Source organism: Trachurus trachurus (assembly GCF_905171665.1).
Source record: "Trachurus trachurus genome assembly, chromosome: 6".
Taxonomy (NCBI): domain Eukaryota; kingdom Metazoa; phylum Chordata; class Actinopteri; order Carangiformes; family Carangidae; genus Trachurus; species Trachurus trachurus.
Window position 1 is genome coordinate 15,215,491 of NC_139897.1, and position 23,304 is coordinate 15,238,794.

Here is a 23,304-nt window from a genome sequence, read left to right on the forward strand (position 1 = left end):
TCCTTATTTCTTTTTTTCAATGTTCTTATCTTACCGTTCAAAGTGAGTCAACTTGTGCTCCAACATGTGTGTATATGTGTATATATGTGTGTGTGTGTGTGTGTGTGTGTGTGTGTGTGTGTGTGTGTGTGTGTGTGTGTGTGTGTGTTTGACTGTGAGGGTACTGTCTTCCCTCCAGGGTTCACAGAGCAGAACCCCACGACTCAGACGATACTGCGGGAGCCGCTGGAGTTGCGCCTGCGTGTGAGAGGCATGGTGTGGTGGAGGGGCATGGGCGAGTCAGGGGGGCAGAACTGGTGGGGGTGGTTGTAAGGTGGAGGCGGGGGCGGAAGGGGGGGCTGAGGGCCGTCCCCCTCTCTGACGCGCACGGGCGTGGACATGGCGGACTGGATGAGCTGATGGGTGGCCGGGCCTTGGCTCAGGAAGGCCTCCATCCGCCCTCGCCCGCTCTGGTCCACCACGATCACCTTGACGATCTGCTGGCACTGGATTAGCGTTTCTGGGCGCAGCTCCCCGGGCTGGACGGGGCTGAGCAGGGCGGGTGGTGCAGCCAGGGCCAGAGGTGAGGAGGACTCAATGCTGGGCTGGCTCAGTTGATAGGTCTGCAGCCTGTTGTGAATTGACACCTAGTTTAGGAACAGTCAGAGAACGCATGAGGAGTTACCAGCCTGAACGCAGCCTCTACGCAGCCCTCTGGTGTGTTACGCACATGGGCATGCAGGCATGCAGGTAGGTAGTATGCACAGCGAGCGCAAGCAAAATACACACTCTTTTTCTCTCAATCATGTACTCTTACATGATTTCTGTCACTTTTTTTAACAATACACACACACGCACACACACACACACACACACATACACACACCAGCCCAGAGAGAAGGGGATGCTGAGTAAGACGAGATTTAGGTCAGAGATCATGGCGGGAACACTTTGCACTGCAGAAAATTTGTCTTATTTCTTGTCAAAATGTAATTTCTAGTCAAAACAAATCTCATTATACTTAAAATAAGACTCATCATATAAAAAGTAGCTTGTTTTTGGACACTTTTTACTTTTTTCAAGCATATTTTCACTTGGAATAAGAATAATGTAACAATAAAATCTGATAGTGGAGCACATTTTTCTTTCTTATTACAAGCACAAAAATCTTGCAGATTTTTCTACTTATTTCAAGTGAAAATACGTTTGAAACAAATGAAAATGATCTAAAAACAAGTTCATTTTTAGGTGATGAGTGTTATTTTAAGTGGAAAGAGTTTAGCTTTGACTAGAAATGAGACATTTTGACAAGAAATAAGTCAAATATTCTTGGAAAGAATTTTTTTTTTGCAGTGTGGAATTCATGTGTGTGTGAGAGAGAGAGTGGTCAACGAGTGGAAGAATGAGAAAGTAAAAGATAAAGGGAGTGTCAGGAGAGGAGAGAGGTGACACCGAGGGCGTGGTGTCTCCCTAACACAATAATTTACAACTCTAAGGGACCGACTGAGAGGCAGGAGGCAGGAGAGGAATGGGCAAAGGAACGAAACGGAGAGGGGACAACAGCTTCCATCACTATGCTTAGTTAAAGGAAGGGCTGGTTTTACAAACACACACCCACCCACACTCAACAGACTGTTAACAGTATCAAGCTTATCTGGCTTTGTAGATGGTATTCTAGGAGCCAGCCAGGCTTATGGTGGCTTGCAAAGGCTTATACAGTAAGGCTCGCAAACAGCAGCTGATGAAAGAAGGGATGTTGTGTAGCGAGTGGAGTGGCTGCTGATCCACTCATGAGGCACAGAAAGAGACTGTTTGTAGCACCAATACAGCAGACTCCTCTCAGCGGCCTTTGTATCCTTGGCTGCATAGTGGGGATGTGCCTCAGGCGGAGCTCTTTTAAAAGCAAAGCATAAAGCAGACTTTCTTTTCAGGATGAGGCACAGTCCCAGTCTAACCGCACACACGCTCGCATACAAAGCCACACCCACAGAGCTGAAGACGCAGATACTTACCTGAGGGAGACATGAGCAGCTTTGGCACTCACCTCTACTGTGTTGTTGTTGCCGGTTTTATCGTACACATCCTGTTGGCCTGTGGGGAGACACAGCTCTATTTGTAAGTCAACAGGCAGATTTCAGCTTCACAAAAACAGATCTGCGTCCTGGGGATTGTTATTTATTTGAAGGAGTAGTTCAGAACAAATTCTTTATTTGCTGCCTTGTTGAGAGTTAGATTGGAGATGATCTCATGTTTGTAGCATTGTTACAACATGAAGCTGCCACCAGCAGTCGACTCACTCAGCTTGGCAGAGAGGGTAGACAACTAGCCTGCTTCTGTCCAAAAGGTGACAAATATGAGGACAAGGACCCAGAAAGTGACTGCACCCATCAAAGAAAATAGTTCAGTATATAAAAATGACGGTGGCTCCAAGAGCTCAGTGGGCTGCAATATAAGACAACGCATGCAAAGACCAAAATGCACAAGAAAGTCTGAAAACAACTTCATCAATTTGACAACACATGTGCTGCAAAAAAAACATTTCTGGTGACAGAAAAAGTGACAGAGGGACATGCTTCGTGACTTTAGATATGACTTAAGTCTGACTAAATATATTATGATTCAGAGATTATTGTATATGTAGTGTTAGCTTTAGCCAAGTCTGTCACTTTTTTGTGACCCTGCAAAAACTTCAGTTGAGTTTTTGCAGTGCAAGCGTTCAATCAAATTGATGGAGCTGTTTTCGGAATTTGCCACCTGATTGTGTCTTTGCATGTGTTTTCTTAAGCAGCAGTGCGCTGGGCTCTCAGGGCCACCGTAAAAATAATCAATAATAATAATTCATGTACTGTGCAGACAGTTCCATTAGTCCTCTTGTCTGACTCTGTAAGAAAGCAAAAAGTGCATCCTTAAAATGTCTACGTAGGTGAAAGTATACAGCATGTATACCATTAGATATCACTAATTGTAACTTCTCAGTTAAATCCATGGTAGAAAGACTCTTTGTGATATTACACTATGGAACTATTCCCTTTGATGCTAAAAAAGCAGCAGCGACGGTCCCTCTGACCAGCATTCCCTCTTTTCTATTTGGGCTTTTTCACGGGCCTCTCCTCCATGAAGCTGTCCTATTTTCAGTGTTCCCTTGAGTAATACACGCATACAGTACTTATAAGTAATATATGCTGTGTTATGCATTTCATGCTGTGTGAGTGAAACCAGCACCTGAGGGAGAGCCGTGTCCTGTGTGTGTGTCCACTTGGCCGCCGTTAGTGTGTATGCCATGTGGCTGGATGCCTTGTTGCCTCTCTAGTTCCCCTACAACAGCAGAAAGAAGACGATTGCCACCAGCAATATACACTGCAATACAGTACATGTGTGTTTGGATTCACAATAAGCTGACGCATGTGTCCTTCTTTTCCTTACACTGGATATGTATCTGCTCCATCTCGTTGACTTCTGCGATAGCCTCTCGGAGCTCCTCTGCAAATTTTCTGAGCTCCTCTCCACTCGGGGAACAGAAGCTCACCAACTGCTTCTTCTCTGAGGTAAACGGGCTCAGCATGGTGACGCCATGAGCATAATCTGAAGAGAAACCCCAGCAAAAGAGAACAGAGCTTTCACCATAACTTTGATTCTAAAAAAAAAAACCCAAAAAAACAGGATGCATAGGTTTCTGAATCTTCCACACCTTTGCATCTTTCAAAACACTTCAGCCTATAAAGTGTTGCAGTTTTTACTTCCCCCCATGTTGCTGCTAAGAATACTTGCAAAAAAAAAAAAAAAAAGCATGCTTTGATATTAATGACCAAATGTATTTTTGTTGACAGGAGTGGCTTCTTGAAGAACTGCAGAAGTATAAGGAAGCTTAGAAGTACTCAGGATCAGTGGTTTTCAATGTAGCTTTTCATACAAACATCTATATGCTAACAGGGCGGCGTAGTCTGTCTGTACCAAATGAAATTTTGTTCAGCATGAATAATAATAACTTTGTGATGCTCAGATTTTTAATTTAGTGCTGTTGTCAGGACACATTTTTAATTTGTCCTACAACTTGGATCCTGATCAAACATCTGTAAATCTAATGATATCCCTATCAGGCTCAGCTTTTGTTTCCAGTTCACAGGCTCCTCTGCTAAATGACATTCCTGTCAAAATTAATTTATAATCCCACAAATAATATTTGTTGAGTTGTTTCATCACAAACTGCCGTGAACATTTGAATCACTTAATAAGCGATTATTTTGAATGTTTTGTACTTTTTGACCTGAGACTCCAGACTGCAGACTCTGCTGCCACAAAGTAAAATTCACGCTCATGGTTCAAAAGCACTTACATGCATCATTTCTTATAGCTGCCTTTTATTAATCCCAGTAGAAAACTACCATGGAAAAATCAAGTAACACCAAAAAACGGTGAGATAGTTCATGCAGGTTGACAGCAAGGAGCTCATTTTGTGTTATTGGTGACCTCTTGGTAAATCCTGCAAAGCCTGCATCCTGACACACACTCCACAGACAACAGTGCTGTTGACAGCTCTGACACTTTGCTAAGCATTTTTTTCTGGCACCAAGGTGGAATTGCACTGGGAACAAAGTGCTGCAGGGCAGAGCAACATCTTACATTCATTGCTGAAGAGGTGAAACTGCATTCCCAGAAGCCCCATAGCTTTACAGAAGGTGTATGAGGCAGAGCTTTTCTTCTTAGGACATAGTTTCAGGATCTATAGTTGAGACAGGAAAACACAACATAGCTGAATTAACATGCTGTATCTGAATATGTCTCACTGTTACATTTGTTGTATATTCTCAGTGGCAGTAGAAAGCGGTTTCTGGCATGTTTAGAGCCCTGTAGTTGGTCACTTCTAGTATATTTTTGCTGGTGAAACCTTACCAGCAGCAGGTCATTGAAGAGGAAAACCTCTCTCTGGAGCTGGGACAGTTTCTGTTTGTGAGGCTTGTTGGCATCAGGCACCTCAAACAGGCGACAGCAGCAAACCAGACGTCTGTGGGGCACAGCGAGGATCTGCAGAAGCGAGGTTAAGCAGATCAAGATGACAAGATAGCGGAGAGGACAGACTGCAGTGAAATAATACATGACACGGAAGGAGACTGTACAAACAAGTATGGACAGCTCACTGAAATGAGAAAAAGGGGAGAGACGTGTACGGAAATACAGATATTACTCACAGTTTTTAGGCCCAGTATGGACTGCTCCACACGGCTCACGTAGGTGACATGATCTTCATTGGAGCGTAGCTCTCTCTGTTGGATCCTTTCATAAATACCTGCCACCATCTCTCTGGGGATGTCTGCTCCATCATCCACACCTGAAGGAACAAGAGGATGTCAAGGAGAAAAATGGTCTGCACTGCAGATCCTACCCGTCCAACTACGCCGCTTTGGAAAGCTCAGCCTTTGGTAGATTTATCAATGGAAATTTGTACCATATAGCACAAAGGCAGGGCTTCTCATTTCTTGATTTCAAGTGACCATTGATCTTGCCTGTTCAAATACAAATGCCAGATTTTATCAGCTGTAGCCAGATAGCTAATAAGCTAAAATTAGCTCTATGATGATGGTCTATGATTTATTTATTTTTTTGCACTGAATTAAGTCTTGTAAAAGGGATTTTATGATTATGTCATACATGATATGGAGTTAAAAGATTAAGCTAAAGCTGTGTTTCCTAGGCATACAATTCCAGTTAGGGCTTAGACATATATTCAGACAACCACTGGTTTCTCTGAAAAGTAAATAAACCATCAACAGGTGGTCATTTAAAAACACCATAGTTCGCATTATATTGCTTTTAGAATCCTCTACCATCGGGTGGAAAGTCAACAACACCATTCAAAATATTTTTCATCTTTTTACAAAGTACCTGTTGACAGGCTAACATCTCTAATTTGGAAACAGAGACACAACTTGGGAAATTAATTTCATGTGTTTTATTTTTCAGTAGACAGAGTATTATTTCATACGGTTTGAGGAGTCTTTGGAGATTATGAACAAAGGTACAACGTGTTTTTAAATGACCTTGTAATGTTTTCAACTATTGTTGGTTAATGATCCTCTGGAGAAACCACTGGTTACCTCTACAATGATTGTACTGTAAGCTAACTTACACAAGCAGCATAAGCTTAGGCTATTTAGTCCCACCAGGTAGTGAGCTTGTTAGCTGGACATGTTACTGTAACTATTGTATCTTTAAACCATCACAAAAGGTAGACACAACTACCTGCAACCTCTAATCAATGAATGGAATCATTGGTGGTGGGGCACAGGAGACAGCTAATTCAGACAAGACAACAAAATAAACACAATGTCTCTGAAAAACAACCACAGCCTTATAGTTATGTGAAGCAGCTTAAGGATCTCCAGGTGCACAGAGGTGCAGTAATTACAGAAACGGGTAATGACTCTTCAGAGACAAACTTTGTTTTAGTTAGAACTGAAGACAAGGCACATTCTGCGTTTTCTAATTATATGGTGAATTAAGATATACGCTTTTCATTAAAACTCTGATGGGTTTTGAGTTTTCTGATGAGAACTTTCTCAGTTTTTACAAAAGTAATTTTTTGCAAAGTGATGTTCAAAGAACAAACTTGTTGTCACCAAAAAGTCCCAGAGGAGCAGGACAGAATCTGCAACGTGCCTGTCCACTGATTTTAGACACTGAAGTGAATAATGCGACAGGCAACTCTTTAAAATGGAAATGGAAGAATATACAGTAGACTCGAAAGTCATGATATCATCATATTATGCATTTTGAATTATTATTATCATTCATAAACGCTGATTGCGAATTAAATCATGTCATTGTGCAGATTGAAGCCAAAATATCGTACAGCAAAGTGGGGATCTTAAGTAGAGGTTTGATTATCTGTGTGAACTTGTATTATGTATGTCTGATACACTAAAGCCAAATCAATTTTATTGCTGTGGTGGATTGTTCCCATAACTGGATGTACATGTAACAGCGGTTGCAGTAAATGTGTCTATCTGCTCAACTGCTGTACAGACACAGTGTTGAAGGACTCAAGGAGCTCAGTCCAAGTGATGAGATGCTTCTGGAAACCCCAAACCCATATCATTAGATCTAAGGCCAAGTGAGCCTCAATTAAATGAGTCCACACCAGCCGTGTCCTCTGGGGCAGAGCTGTGAGTCAAGGATATCAGAAATCTCCCCCCACACAGCTGATGCTTTTCTTGATAGTAGCGAGCGGAGGCGAGCAACCGCCGCCTCTTTGAGTAATTTACTTCAGTTCAAGAGGCCGTCACTCAAAGACAGACGGTGAGGTTGATAAGAGAGTTCTAGATGTAAAACTTTAACTTCCCTGTCCTCTGTTCTTTGTTTTGTCTTCCCTATCATTTCTGGCATTTTTTTTGTCAGTGATTGCTTCTCATGATCTGCACTAAAAGGGTTGAGCTGGGCTCGTGTGGTTACTATATATAAACAGCATTCCAGCTCTCTGAGCATAAAACCACTTGCCATAAATGTTGAAACATGTATGCAAGTCATTACACCAGCTCCGTCCACAGGGACATCTCACGCTTTCTGGAAGGACACATACTACACATGCAGCCTCTATGTAACTACACACTCTCTCTTAATACATGCACACTCTGCAGATCGATGCACTAACCTCTCAGGTTGCGTATGAAGTCATCCAGGCCCATTTTGCGCTGGGGTTTGATGTTGGGCGAGTACATGTCAGTGTTGAGGAGGACTACAGCAAATGCCAGGATGAAGATAGTGTCTGGGTTGTGAAATTGCTGCACTACATCTGGATTGCACATACAGTACCTCTGGCTGCGGAGAAAAAACACAACAAATCTTATATCTTGCTTTCAGGATTCAAGTCATTCGTCCACATTTGCTGGCACAAGAGAGCTGCAGAAAATAATCTATTATCATCTCAATACTGAAACTCCATATTCATAATAATTAATAATTGAAATTAAAATCCTAACACGTACAAGCTGAGACATTTTTTCTGGTGTAACAAAAACAGTTGCAGGTAAACATATTGTAGCATGTGTGAGATTGCAAATTAAATGTCAGATATCTTTTCATATTATTTGGTATATATGGCAAAAAAAAAAAAAAAAAAGATTTAGTAGTTCACAAATACATCATGGATAATGTTAACAAATCATGACAACATTCAATCCACCCTAACCTGCAAGGCAACATTAAAGCAGCACAAAAATAAATAATACACACTGAATTAATATTTTAATACACTGAAGATGTTTTAAGTGGTTTAAATGGGAGGATTTTACTGCTGAGCAGCTTCTTACCAAAGGTTGTTTGTAATATTTTTTTTCACCCTATTTGTAATCAGTCAAGGTGGATTCTCTATTAGAAACACTCTAACGTCTCTGAATCATCAGGCTCAGAAAGCCAATATACCAAAACTTATTAATGCACTCCTTGACTTTCTTATTGTGCCCAGTTGCACTCCCAAATCCCCAAATTTCCCCTCAGCTTTCAACTGTGTTGAGTTTCAAAATATCAGCAGTTTAGCTGAGAGAAAATCATGGGATTTGTAGTGGTGCTTTTGGGCACAATAGCAAAATCAGAGAGCACATCATTAAGAGAGATCAGTGGAAATTCTTAAAGTTAAAAAGGCAATACACAGAATCCATTTTCCGCATGTGAGTCTGATCTTAAAGCGGGTGCCTTTGCAATAATTTGTTATAACATGGCTGACTGACTCAAAGACGGACTCATTGTACTACTACTCAGATATAAGGAGCTGTCACTCTCGCAGACAGGAGACATTTGACAGTACAAAATGCTTCTGCCCTGGGCAAGGTAATGGTGCCCAGTTAGCTTTGGAACCAGAGATGCTGCATTTGGACTTGCTTTTCTCCGCCGCTGCCCACAGGCTTCACAGATTCTTCCTTCCCTTCCCCTCCTTCCCCCACAGCTCCCACCCTATCTTTCGTACTGTCACTTGCACTTACACAGTGGGCCATTTCAGTGATGGGAGGCTTTTATCTCTACAGCCAGGCAGGATGCAGACATGGAGAGGGCTGCTCTGCTCCCGAGGACTATGTACTTGTCAGAGCATATGCAAGCGAGAGGCCACATCTGAGACCTGCGCAAGTAAAAAGCCTTTTCCCAGACCCCACACCAGATCTAAGGCCAAAGAACTCTGGGAATCGTTCGGCTGCAGCCCAGCTCAGAGGCAATGCCTTTGTTTGAGGGAGAACAGATCCTGCTAAGCACAAGCTTCCCTACAGATATAATATGCACAGGCACATATATACACTCGCACACAAACACGTGGAGGCACAAATGAGCCTCCTGATCTGCCAACTTGATGTAATTCTGCGGCAAATTCATCAAAGACTGAAAGCAAGGCAAGATCTACTATATGTGTGAGCGTGTATGCAAATGGATGTGTGCATGGACGTGTGAGTGCATATGTGTGCATGTTTATAGAGAGCAAACAGTTGAGTGAATAAATAAAGCAGAAGGTGTGTGTGTGTGTGTGTGTGTGTGTGTGTGTGTGTGTGTGTGTGTGTGTGTGTGTGTGTGTGTGTGTGTGTGTGTGTGTGTGTGTGTGTGTGTGTGTGTGTGTGTGTGTGTGTGAGAGTGTTTGTGCTTCATTCACACATTTGCAGGCGCGGTTTTCTGTCTTATGTAACAAGTTTATTTAAACACTAGCTCCCGATCCCTTATCTTCATATCTGCATATGAAAGTTGCATGCCAGCTGGCACAAATACCACTTCGTATAAAAGAACTACACGCGACAAGAGTACAACACGCTTCAAACAGATGACATAACAACTATTACGTAACAGACATGGAATCGGATGTCTGGCTGTCCCGATAAAGCCCACTCATTTCTGACCTATACTCGCAGCTCCAGCTACAGAGAGAGTGGTTTCCGATCGCTGATGAATTTGTAATCTGCAGCCAGGGGGCTCAGCACGTACGACTGAGTGCAATATGATTAACTGATGACCGCGGTGGGTGTTCCCATTGGCTGTAAAATTAGAGGCAGGGGTGGCTGGGTTTTTTTTTTTTTTTGGGGGGGGGGGGCAACAGGGCTGCTTCTTTTCTCCCCCTTTATCACTACATCTTGCTTTAAATGAGAACACAATGGAGATTCATATTTTCTGAATTACTGGCAAATCCAGTGAGAACACCAAAACAAACAAATGTATACAATAATGCCCATTTATCACAGCCAGCCAAAGCCATTAAAGTCCAGCAAAAATGAATAAACCGGGGAAAAAGAAACCAGGAATGCCCAAATTAAGAGTGTTTCTTAACAAATAAATACTAACTTATATTAACAGAAAGTAAGCTCAGTAAAACAGGGGAAATCAACATTGAGGAATAATGGCCATGTAAAGGGAATAACAAAAACGAAAATATCAACCAGACACCCTCCCAGCCAGAGGGAGTAAAAGTGTAGCACTATACAATCCAACCAGACCGCAACAACCAAACAGTGGCTCGGTCCCACACACACAGTCCCTCGGCTGTTCTGCTGGCCCACCGGCCCCAATGCGCCTCTATACCTCCAGCTTTTATATGGGGTCTAATGAGCAAAGTTGGAAACGATGCACTCAGTCACTCGGTGCAGAGGGGGTGGTACCTGGAGGGACAGCACACAGACACAGCACAACAAAACACTGATGTTGCCCCGAGTGACATGTTCCTTTATTGTGATGAACATAGGCATTGAGCTTATTGTGAAACATGGAATCCAAAACTCACTTAAGCACCACATATTGATCCAGGGAGTAAGGTTTGCTGAAGAACTAACAGTGTCCAGCTGATTTAGATTTGGAAAAAAGAAAGAAAGAAAGAAACAGAACTATATATTTTTTTGGCAATGTTGTCAACATCTAAAAGGCTGCCATCGGGATGAACTGTGATAACATTGTTAATGCTCTGACTTTTCGTCCATGACCATCATCAGGTCAAAACTGTTTTCGATCACAGCCTGTTTATTGAAGATTTTCATGATATACAAAACTAAAACAGTTCACTGTATCCAGTCTAATCCCAAGTATCTGTCCAGCCAATGCACCAAACAGACTTGCACCACTGATTTAAAGTCAGTAATTGCACACACTTGCAGAAGAGGATAACCACATAAAAAACGAAATAAACAAAAAAACTGAAGTTTTTATTTATCACAGGGTTATGCCCTTTGCTTCCATTTTTCCAACAAATACCCAGAATGGCTGCCAAATTGCAATGCATTTGAGAAAATACCCTCAGAGAAAGTATCTTAACTTCTTTAGCTTTAGATATGGGATTAACATGGGATCTCTTTGATCCCATGTTAATGCTTGAAGAGAAGAGGGTTTTCTATCCGAAATGTATGAGTGATGTAGTCAACAAAATGCAAAAGGCCAGTATGTTGCACTTGGACTGCTGGGATGCACATCCTATGGTGCAACCTCCAGAAAGTCTGATGAGGGGATGGGCCCATTGGCTCCTTAAGCATTTTAAAGACAGTCCTAAAAAATGATGGCATGAAATGATGCAGTCTTGGACATAATCAGGACAGATGTAATAGGCTCCCAGGAGCTTGTTTTCATCTGTCACATGTAGAATCTAAATCCCGTCTAATTCCCAACAGCCTAACCTTTGACCAGTGAAGCCGGTGTACTGCCTTCAATTGTGCCAATAACAAATGGATGATGAGTGAATCCTTGGAATCATTTTCTGTGAAATTGTATCTCAGATTGGTTCATTTAAGTATTCTCTGATAATATTATCAGAGATACTTCTGGCTTTTTTGAAGCATCATTAGATAGCCAGATATTTTTTGCTGAATTGCTTTAATACGTCTAGGGAGGCCTTTGAGATGACCTGACAGATACAACAGCAAATCATCTGCATAAAGTAACACTCTTACCTAATGGTTCAATACCGACAATAAACAATCACCTGCACAGACATTCTCACCAACAATACCAATATGGGAACATGATCTGGCAAAGGTCAGCATGTTAGCATTTTGCTTGAAAGCATGTTCACGTGATGACATTAGCATTTAGCTCTAACAACCACTGTGCATTCATACAGCTACATAAACCTGCTGACATTGTGGATTGTGTGCCTTTAAAGGGATAGTTCAACATTTTTGAAAATTGGCCCATCGCCATGATCCCCCTTGTAATAGCAGTAGGTTCGTTACCTTTAATTGTTGGTCCAAGCTGCTTTTAGATCGGGGGAGAAGAATACCGAGCGGCGCAGCTACACTACGGAGGCTAATGGAATTTCTTGGTTTTGCTCATCAAACTCAGCAAATACACAACCAAAAAACTCAAAAACGCTGTGGTGGACAAGTTGTGACCTGCACATTTACCACGCTATGAGATAATAGCGGAAAGTTAAGAGAAGTGAAGCAAATACTCGGAACTACTTTCTTCAGTGAACCACTGGTCGGAGGGACACAGTGTGCGCACCTCAGCCAGTGCCGTAGTATACGGACGTATCTGCAGTAAACAGGCGCTTTTGAAATCACTCCGCCGAGCAGCCGTCTAGAGTGTAAGGTCCGACTTTGCCTCTAAAACAACTCCATCTCGCAACTTTCCGCTATTATCTCATAGCGTGGTGAATGTGCAGGTCACAACTTGTCCATCACAGCGTTTTTGAGTTTTTTGGTTGTGTATTTGCTGAGTTTGATGAGCAAAACCAAGAAATTCCATTAGCCTCCGTAGTGTAGCTGCGCCGCTCGGTATTCTTCTCCCCCGATCTAAAAGCAGCTTGGACCAACAATTAAAGGTAACGAACCTACTGCTATTACTAGGGGGATCATGGCGATGGGCCAATTTTCAAAAATGTTGAACTATCCCTTTAAGTTCTGGTGGAAACGAACAAGCCACAGACAGGTGAGGAAATTTGGAAAGTACCGAAGGACAAACCAACACGTGTATGGTTTTAGTGTTTAGTGTCATCCTTTAAAAACGTAGCTTGGGTCATGTGTGTCAAGGTCTCAACAAACAACAAAATAAATGCAGCACTTTTGCTATACGCAGCCCAAATAAAGAATGGTCATCCATTTCGTATAATGAAAATCTTGGCAAACGAGTTCAAAAGAGGCAGTGGCTCAGGTTGTGTCTTTCTGGTCACGTTGTTGGTATTCCTAAGGGAAAATGTAGCAATGTAACCAATTACTTTGAAATACAAAACAATGATAGGCATTTTTATTGCGTTTCTAGTCCTGGGGGGCAATCTTTGGATACTACCAGGACATTTCAAGGACAGTTCCAGCCAGGGAATTACATTCACAGATCTTATTTGTTCGGTCTCTGTTGTCCTCCTCTGCATAAAAGGATTTTTACTCAAAAAGAAAAAAAAAAGGTATGAACAAAAAATGTTTCTGTTCAGGAGTTTGTTCTAGACAGTCCATGGACTGTGGTACTCAAGGTCCTCTGGGTATTTAAATGAGCTTTCTTCAGGCTCATGAATTTTAGTAACTTGAAAAGCAAAAACAGAAAATAGCTCAGGCTAAAAAACAAAGGCATGAGAACCAAAGATGCACTTAAATGTATTAATTTGTCATTTGGACAGAACTGAAGGTAGAACTGTCCAGTGTCATGTTTTCTAGCACAAACATGGCAGCATACAAAGCCAAAATATTTGGCCAGAACGTGTCATCCAGGAGAGAAAGTTGTGAAAATAAAGCATCCATCCATTTTTCTGCTGATGGAATGCATGCTGATTGCCTGCAGCCTAGTTCTCTGCCGTGATTGGCTGATAATCAAACTTTGCTGAGTTTAGTCAAAGGTTAGAGGCAATCAGTTTAATTTGTTAATGACACAGGGCCATGGTTTCATCAGAGCCTGCCGCAGTGAGCTCGCAGATCCAGTTAAACACTTTGTCTTTACAGTCGGCCTATTAGTATGCCATTCTGGATGCGTCCGCTACCACAAGGCAGCGAGATGAAATCAGAGAAGACTCTTTTGCCTCTCTTTTATATGTGAGCCTGGCTATGTGTCATTGTTTTTCCATTTTGCATACGTGGCCACAGGCAAAAAGGTCTATTCATTTTAAAAAGTTCACAGTGCCCTTATCAACCCCTGCTCAGTCATGTGATGGACTGTTGTTGTATTAAAAAGAGAAGCCAGAGCCTGTTAGTCAGTGAGGCCTGGTTGTGAGCGAGTTGACAGTCTCACCTAAAGGCTTCGATGAGTCTCTCCACTTTTTGTGCTTCTCCCTGAACGCGGACATGAGCCTGGAACTTTCTCAGGGCTTCATCCAGCTCCATGCCTGAGAAGTCCATCTCATCCACAACGCAGCTATAAAGAGACAGGCAGGGAGGGAGGGAGGGAGGGAGGGAGGGAAGAAAAGAAAGCAGAGAGAGAGAAAGGAGAGTGGCTTAGATGCAGTGTGTCACTGTAATGAGAAGGTGAGTTTGTGCCTGTGTGTGTGCGTGTGCAACAAACTATGAGCACCCAAGTGCTGATGGCAAATCTCCCTCTTACAGTCATACTCCCATTACAGAACCACTGACCTGGAAGACGCACATAAAGACAACATATTTGCACATGCACACACACACACACGCGCACACACACACACACACACACACACACACACACACACACACACACACACACACACACACACACACACACACACACACACACACACACACACACACTCAAAAACACTTTCAAACTGTTAAAAAAATCGATGGAGAAGAAAGAGTGTGACGACAGCGTGAGATAAGAGGGACGGAGAGAGAGGGAGATGGGGAAATAATGAAATGCAACGAGCAAGGGGGCATGAGTATGGTACATGAAAGGCTGAGGACAGGTTGTGGCAATGGAAGAAATTTGTACACAACACTGTGGGAGTGTATGTTTACATGCATGCGCGCCAGTGTGAAAGTGAGAGTGTGTGCGTGCCTTCAGTGCAGTGACCCATTTTTTACAGTCTCTGCAACAACCTCAGCAAAAAGCCTCTCTATCCTGGATCTGTCTACACTGGTTGGATGTAAAAAAAGAGTCAGTGTGAAAGCATTAAGTAAATGCTTGTTTTCATGGATGTGTGGCTTTTATGCATGCAGCATGTCAGGTGAGTTTGTGCGTGTAGGTACATGCGTGTTATTGTACCTGTGAGGTGGTTAGGTTCCAACAGACAGCTCTCCTTTTGGATATTTTAAAATACCTGAATTCATTCAAGTCTAACAAATCTCTTACTGCATCTTTTATCACCTCACCTCTCTTTTTTTAGTAGTAAAGAGCAACATGCAAAACATCCAGGGAGATGAGGTTTACAGCTCTGTCTTGACTTTGGTGTATACCTTGATTCAGTAGCTACTGTAGTTTTTGTCTTCTTTATTGACTTACTAAATTAAAGTGGGAACATCTACAGCGACAGTGGTATTTTTATATCTGCTAACGAGGACCATGGGATGTGGTTCGGGAGATCAAAAACAGCTACGTAATGGAACCTGAGCTACGACTGCTCTGTCGAATGCAGGGAGTCGTTTCGTTAAACTGTTACTCACTTCATGGTAGGTAATCAAATCTGCAATTACAAAAAATGCTAATAAGATGTTGTTGATGAGGCTATAATCAATCAGTGTGAATAAGATGAACTGCTTTTGTTCAAGATGCTCTGCAGCTTTTTATGAACTAAAGGATTTGGTAAGTCATAATGGAACAAGAACTGTTCATAAAGTGGGCTCAAAATATGTTTTTATTAATGTGGGTCTATTTTATTTTGCACATGACATGACTGTACAGTAGGTTTTAGGATTTTCGGGTGCTTGGCCACTGAGGGTTGTTGAAGTTACACATTACAGTATTTTTTTTTCAATTGGTAACAAGCATTGGTCAGTACTGAAGCTACTTTTTCAAAATTCTTCACACTGTTTCTTCAAACTGTTTCTCATCAACAAACGCTTCATACGTGTCTCAATAGGCTCATTCATCCACAACACTGGCAACAAGTCTCAGTCTGGAAACAAACACTGTCACTCTTAACACACGAAATGTGCTGTAAAAGTTAAGTGTTTTGCATGCAGTGGACTAGTAACTGAAAAAAGAGTTCATGAATTATGGTGACTGTGGTCCTTGAATGCATTTTGTGTGAAAGCAATGAAAAGTGATTCACAGTTTCACAGCACATGGACTCCTGATTTGCAGACTGTTAAGAGTTTTGAAAATGACCAATGACCAATGCTTGTTGGCAAAAACTGTAATGTCTTTTATATGATTAAATCTATTTACATTAACAATGCCTATTACAGTTTAACAAAACAATATAAAGACTAAATTATTCAAGAGTATTAGTTATTTATTACCTTTGAGCTAAACCACCATCTCCATGAACACTGAGAAACTTCATTCACTGACCTTGAGAGAAGATTTTTTATATAAATACTTAATAGATTCAATAACAAATCAGCAGGGATTTGAATTTGCAACGTGGATGCATCGCAAGACTTGGATTTAACACAAATTCAAGTGTGATGTGTGTACAATATATTGCTATTTATAAATAATAAGGACTCACTCAAGGACATCTCTGTTGAATTGCAGCTTGCTGTTCCCCAAGAACTCTCCGATCATCTGCCGGCTCAGGCCCTTCCTCTGCAGCAGGAAGTGAGCCACCCCAATGGCCGTGTCTGGGACGAAACCACGTGTGATCAGGAAGTGGATGCCTCGTTCTGGGTTCCTGCCCACCAGATCGCCAACGGCAGAAAAACAGAGAGAGTGTTAAAGTTAACAGAGTGTGTGTGATGTTTTTGTGCATTGAAGCAGATAGGTGTGTGGCCTGAGTGAGAGAAAAAATGTATAACACTGTATTTAAGAGAAAGAGTGCTGTAGTGTGTGTGTGTAGGACATTGAGTGTGAGCATGAAGAGGAAGAGCACACGGAGAAAGAGAAAGGAAGAGTGCATTCATGCATTAAAATCTGTCAGCTCTGGACTTCTGGATCAGACCCACTGTCACTGATGCATAAGAGTTAATTTACTTTAATTTGTATAACTAATGATAAGTGCAGGCCAACCGTGGACTCTATTTATAGGCTCTCACATTGTTCATGACCTCCTTGACTGTCTCTACTCTTGAACTGCATTTTCCGTCTTTCTATCTCTCTCTTATTCTCTCTTCCTCACTTCACCCCCCCCTCTCTCACACTCGTTTTTTTTCCACGGACGTCACAACATCACACGATGGCACCGAAAAAGCAGCTCCTCCCAACAATCACAAACACTAATGAGCAGCTGCTGAGAGCAGTTTGCTGGGCTGTTGGAGATTTGTAAGACACAAACAGTAATAAGTGTACTTTGAACCCTGAGCCAGAGGGTCCAGAAATATTTTGTGGTTTTCTGTGAGCAAGGGACAAAGTGTGTGTGTGTTGCCACAGCCTACTCACACATTGAAGAGGTTGAGTCCTATACGATAGAGGCGTTTGCGGTGTGTGTCTGTGGACAGGGTCGGCGAGCGGCACGAGGCCGGGTCCTGACAGCGGTCCCTGGGCAGAGAGACGACCAGGGCCTGCAGGGCCTCGGGGGTGGTCCCCCCAGGGATCTGTTGGGGATGAGTGTAGTGGTACTGCTGGTACTGGGTGTAAATCTGAGTGGGCTGTTGATTGGACTGGGTCGAGGTGGAGATGGTGGTAGAAACAGAGGTAGAAGTGGAAGTGGACCCCAGTCTGTCTGAGCCACTCTCCCCCTCCGTCCCTCCTCCTCCTCCTCCAGAGGCCGGCAATGCCGAGCCCCTCCTGGATCCTGGATCAACCATTTCCAGCTCCTCGCTGGGCGGAGGAGCGGGAAACTCCGGTTCCTCCCCCGACTGGCCGTCTCCACCCCCGGTCATACTGCTCACGGAGGTCTTCCTGCTGCCCGGCTCCGCCCCGCCCGTGTTTCCCAGAGAGGTGGTGGTCGTGGTCGTGGCCGAGGAGATGGTGTAGGAGCTATTGCTGTCGATATGGACGGTGACATCCCTGAAGGCCATGAGCAGCGAGCTGGCGCTGCGAGGCAAACAAGCGCTCTCAGCAGCTGCGCGAAGTGCCCCGGGGTCCATCAGCAGCCCCTTCCCCTCTCCGCCCTCCGATATGCTCCAACCGCGCAGGGCATCATCGATGGACTGGGCCAAGGAGTGCAGCTGCAAATAAGATGATTTTTAAAAATACAATTCAAAAACAGTAATCAAGTCAAGGAGTGTGGTTCATGACGGGAATGTTTTTTTTATGTCACTGAAGTTTCCAATTAGTGGCCAATTGTAAGATAAGAAGAGATAAACAGTGATGGCGGCTGGCTGGATCAAACCAGACAGGCCAGTGGATTTAGTTTTGAATTTTAATTTTTGGTGTCATGATGATGGCAGATAAGTCTGGAGTTCAACTAAGTTATTTCAATTCATCCTGAAGATGGCATGAAACTTTTTGGGAATCAGTCCAATCAGATATTTCAGTCTGGAACAAACCCTGTTACACTGTTTTTAGAACAAAACTAAATCACATAAAAATGAAAAAACACACACCTGTTCAGAGAAGCAGTCCTCCAGCTGTGTGAGTGAGGGTCCAGGGGTTTGAGGCGGGGCTGTGGTCGGGCCATAGGAGGGAGCCGCTGTCGGGCCGGATGCTGGAGACGGGGGCAGAGAGGTGGAGCGACACGGGGGAGGAGGGGGAGTTTTGGAGCGCAGGGGGATCTGTCCTCCCCCTGGGTGCAGACTGTAACTGTGTCTCTGCGCTGCGTTGCGGCTTCGTCCCGAGGGGCTGGGATGGCGCAGGGAGATCCGACGGGGCAGCTTGCTCTCTGACAGCGAGTTGCGGATCTTCTGGAAGTTTTTGCTGAGCTGGTACTGGCGGAAGGCTGTCTGGATACGACGGGCTGCTCGCCTCGCTATGAGATGGCCTCCATACTTCTGCTCCAACTCTTCTATCTGGGGAGGGGGAAGAGAGAGAAAGTGAGTTTGGGGGGGGGGGGGGCTGAGTTTGAACATCCAAAGTATTTACAAGGCTGAAGACACAGTGATATAGCAAAGCACAGAGCAGCCACTGAAAAATATTTATTCATCCACCAGAGGCAAACGTCGTGTTTCCATTTTGTGCCCGTGTCTACAAAAGATAATAAAGACAGTATTTCGTGAAATTCACACTCACACCCTTCTTAGAAGTATCTCCCTCACTTATATATGCCCACTCTTGTAAAACCAGAGAGGTTTTATGGAATTAGAGCCAAAGTAAACATCATCTATCATCATTCAACTACTAATACTGGCTGAAGGGCCATAGGAAAGAGGATGTATAGGCTGTGACCAAGGTGCTATTGAGAGAATGAATAGAAAGTAAACACCCGCACACAAGCCTATTTCTGTTCCGTGTTGCAATGCTGGCACCGCAGCTCAGCCCAAAATCTTGAGCACCCTCCTGAATTTTCGCCCTCCTATATTCTCAGCGAGAGGGAAAGAAGGAGGAGGGGGAGTGGGAGGCGAGGGAAGAAGAGACAGAGACGAAGAAAAGGAGGACAGCAGCCACACATGTGCCTGGGTGTGTGTCTGAGAACGCAATCATGCCCACCAAAAAAAAAAAAGCACACACACACATACACACACATATTCACACTGCAGCAGTGGTAGCAGTGGCAACAGCAGCAGACCCTTCAGCAGTTTGCTCTGAGAAATAAAGACATCTCCAGCTGCCAGAAGCAGTTATTAGTTGTTACCATGACAACCTAGCATTTGTCGTGTTCATGTCGCTGAGGCAGTGGAGTCGCTGGTGCTCTTTTTCAAGTCAAGAGAGACAGAAATAGATCTGAATAGGATTTTTTTTTTTTTGTCACGCAAGACCCAATGTCAAATGATCATCCTTCACACACCTCTTCAAATTAAAACAGATGGCACATACTTTTGAAAAAAAAAAAAAAAAAAAGCACATACCTGCTTGTTTTTGTTCTCCAGAGAGATCTCGTACTCGCTGGGTCCTTCCCTCTTGGTCCCCTCCACTTCCTGTCCGCGACCGGAGGATGTTCCGTCCTCCAGGCTCAGCATCTGTCCACTGCCACGGAGATAAGAACAGAAAGCTCTCAGACCTTCCTCGCTGACCTCCAAAACTCTGCCGTTATCGCAGTGGCAGCTAGGTCATCAACTATGTGGAGTGTGAAGAGGTTCATGAGGGAAGCAGTAGGTGGAGAGAGTGATGTGTGTGGCTGTGGCGCTGGCTCGGGGCGAGGATGACTGAGTTTATGTGTCTAGTCCTATTTGACCAGATTTGTGGCTCAACTGCAGGTTGCGGGGGTGAAACTCTGGATATGTGACCAGATTGAAAAATACTAAAATGTAGACACATGAGACTGGGACCAGAATCAGTCATTTCGTTCTTCCTACACCTTAAATGTTAGTCTGTAACACGGCTGGAAGCTGCATTATCTTAATTGTTTCTCAACGTCATTGGAAACAATTTATCTAGGCTCAGTACACATGTAAGATATAAAACAGAAATGCAACGGCAGGGAATATTCAGAACTTTTCCATTAATTAATAATTAGATGAGTAATCAGTTCATCAGCAGAATTGTTAATGATTAATTTGTCTGTTAATCAACTGTTCTGTCAGTACCCAACCTTTCTTCTTGTGGTTAATCAGTATCTAGCTGTGTTGTGTGCCTGTAGGTTGTGAACAATTCGGTTAAATGCTTACTGACTCTTTCCTGTGAATACTTGGAGGGCTGCAGAAGTCAAACTTAATGTAGTATTTCACCAAAAAAAGAAGCAAAGACCGGAGGAAACTCTGACAAATAAACAGCCGTGAGGCAGAATTCTTATTTTCTACCTGGGCGATCAGTTTGCAACCCTTTCGTTAATCCTGCAATATCTTTCCGACTGGACAACGAGTAGGCAACTGCTGAACTGATCTATTTATTGATTTGTTGTCTCGGCTTTACTTTATTGTGGGCAGTCAATGAAGTGAAATTCTGACACGTGTAAAGCACAAACATTTTGTTCCTCTCTGACAGGCGCAGTGTTGTATAACTTGTAATTTAAACACATCTATCAAAGGAAAAACTTCCTGGGATTTTAGGTGAAAAGCTATGCACATGCTATGGAGACAGTTTTAGTTCATTGTGGAATTATTTATGAAGCGATGTGATGATATCAAAGAGATCTCTGTTAAGCAGTGTCAGTTTCATACCATGGAAATAACAAGTACTATATATATCCACAAACACATTCATCACTCAACAATCTGCTCCTAGACTGAACCAATTAAAGCACTGGGTGTCACAGTCTCATACTGTGGAATATGAACCAGTCATTGAAATGGTGGAAAGTGTGGATGAGACACTACCTGTGGGAGGCGAATAGGAAGAGATTTTGGACTCAGAGTTGAAAGACTGTCCATCCACATTTGGATCTGCTCTCCTGTATGGTCATTTGGCACACCAACAATCTCACAGCAGATGTTTTGCTATGAAATGCTTATTTTGTGCATGAAACTGAAATAGCTCATGTGTTTCCATGGCAATGGCTTCATATGGATGAACAATTTAGTGGCAACTATGATGAAAAGTGTAACTGCCTGAGTTTTGCTTTGTAGAAATGAAAATAAATACTATTTTCCATATGCTGCCGCTTGGATTACAGGATAAGGAGAGGATACATCTGTGGCAGCATATGAGAGTTCAGAAACACAGGGAGCAATGCAAGAAAATAACAGGCTATCATATAACAGACATCATATTCCCAAAGTTGCAGAAGAAATAGAGGAAAAACCAAATATGTTTCCACAGATATTTAAGAAACAATTACTCCAGCAATACATACGAAAATACAAAAAAACAAAAATAACATTCATAACATTCAAATCCAACCTGAACTCTGTCTCAGAAGCTCACTGTCCCATCTTTTTCTTATAATGTCAGGATCTGTCCACAGACTGAACAATGTTCTTTCACTTGTCAGCATTACTCGGTGGAGGTCATGAAAGGCTTTACTAAAGCAGACTAACTGCCATGACGCTGCAGAAGTAACCTTTCGTTGTATATTCATATTTTCCAGTTATTCATATTAAGCTTTCTTCGTCATTTCAAATTGTGAGAAAACACAAAGCTGTCTTGGATATCATGCCACTGCTATCATGGTAGAAACCCCTGAAATTCAACAGCCTCTATTGAGCCAAACTGGTCCCAAACTGCTCTCACATAAGCACAGAGGTAGAGGAATGATCATGCTCTAAAAGGTTTTATAATGGTGTGCAATTATGACTGTGTGTGTGTGTGTGTGTGTGTGTGTGTGTGTGTGTGTGTGTGTGTGTGTGTGTGTGTGTGTGTGTGTGTGTGTGTGTGTGTGTGTGTGTGTGTGTGTGTGTGTGTGTGTGTGTGTGTATATATATTATGTTGTGCTTGTGCAATCTTTCCTCCGTCCAGATAATGCTTACTCCAATAATTTTTTACACGAAAGGGACTAAACAGGACTGGCGAGAATAAAAAGCCTGCTCATGATTAAATAATGAGAGCATCACTTAAGTTCCTCTTTGTTTTCTCTGATTGCCGTGAAAGCAACTATTCTGCGTCTCTAGCCAAGGATCAGAGAGAGGAGGAGGCCGAAAAAGCCTGGTCATATCTTTAAATGAGATAAAGTTGTGGAAAATAGAGAGAGAGAGAGAAAAAAGAGAAAGGAGCTGGAGGAAAAGGCTGAGATAGAGGCAGAGAGAGGAAAACAGGAAGATGTGTTGGTGTGTGCATGCTGGAGGCTGTCTCTATCAGAAACTCTATTAAAACACGGCCATGCCCCAGTGCTGCATCAGAATACATTAGAGTACATTAGAATACATTAGAGGATTTAAAAGCAAGAGTCGGGGTATTAATGCATCTGGACAGCAAAAGACTCCATAATGATATGGGCGCTATATACTCCCTCTCTCTGTCTCTGTCTCTCTAATACACCCCCCACCCCACCTCACCCCACATAAGCACAAACTAAGCACACGCAAACTCCTGCTCCGCCTGAACGTGTGACGTCATGGTGACAGAGAAATGAACATCTGTCAAATCACATCTCTCAACGTCCCACAGAGACCGACAGTACTATACAGCCAGGGGAGAAACGTGCAAACGCAAAGGCTGAGTGTGGAGGAAAGAAAAGGCATGGCAGGTTATAGGCCGGAGGCGGATCTCATGACATCTCTAGGGAGGTTAGATTCGGAGGATGACAGTCAGCGTGTAGAGGTGGTGCAGGGTTTTTTTTCTCCAGCCACCAGGCAATACACAACTTCATGTGATGATGAATAACGAGCCACGGTGTTGCACAGCTCCTCTACAGCTCCTCTACATCTCATCATCTCAGCTGGCTGTCCACTGCCGCTGTGCCATTAGCCCATCCAA

At 43.1% G+C, this 23,304-nt stretch overlaps 1 protein-coding gene across 1 annotated transcript in view; it reads right to left on the reverse strand.

Annotated features, from left to right (window-relative positions):
- Positions 1 to 203: 203 nt before the first annotated feature.
- Positions 204 to 23,304, reverse strand: part of iqsec3b (IQ motif and Sec7 domain ArfGEF 3b) — a gene marked incomplete at both ends in the record, with an annotated part of 29,774 nt that continues 6,673 nt past the window's right edge. Inside the window, 13 exons of the mRNA XM_083974201.1 lie at positions 204 to 626; positions 2,024 to 2,070; positions 3,202 to 3,294; positions 3,403 to 3,561; positions 4,600 to 4,699; positions 4,870 to 5,001; positions 5,166 to 5,305; positions 7,625 to 7,791; positions 14,140 to 14,262; positions 16,490 to 16,651; positions 17,356 to 18,086; positions 18,465 to 18,866; positions 19,863 to 19,980. Coding sequence (XP_083830327.1) covers positions 204 to 626; positions 2,024 to 2,070; positions 3,202 to 3,294; positions 3,403 to 3,561; positions 4,600 to 4,699; positions 4,870 to 5,001; positions 5,166 to 5,305; positions 7,625 to 7,791; positions 14,140 to 14,262; positions 16,490 to 16,651; positions 17,356 to 18,086; positions 18,465 to 18,866; positions 19,863 to 19,980 — 2,797 coding nt within the window. The remainder of the gene's footprint in view (positions 627 to 2,023; positions 2,071 to 3,201; positions 3,295 to 3,402; positions 3,562 to 4,599; positions 4,700 to 4,869; positions 5,002 to 5,165; positions 5,306 to 7,624; positions 7,792 to 14,139; positions 14,263 to 16,489; positions 16,652 to 17,355; positions 18,087 to 18,464; positions 18,867 to 19,862; positions 19,981 to 23,304) is intronic.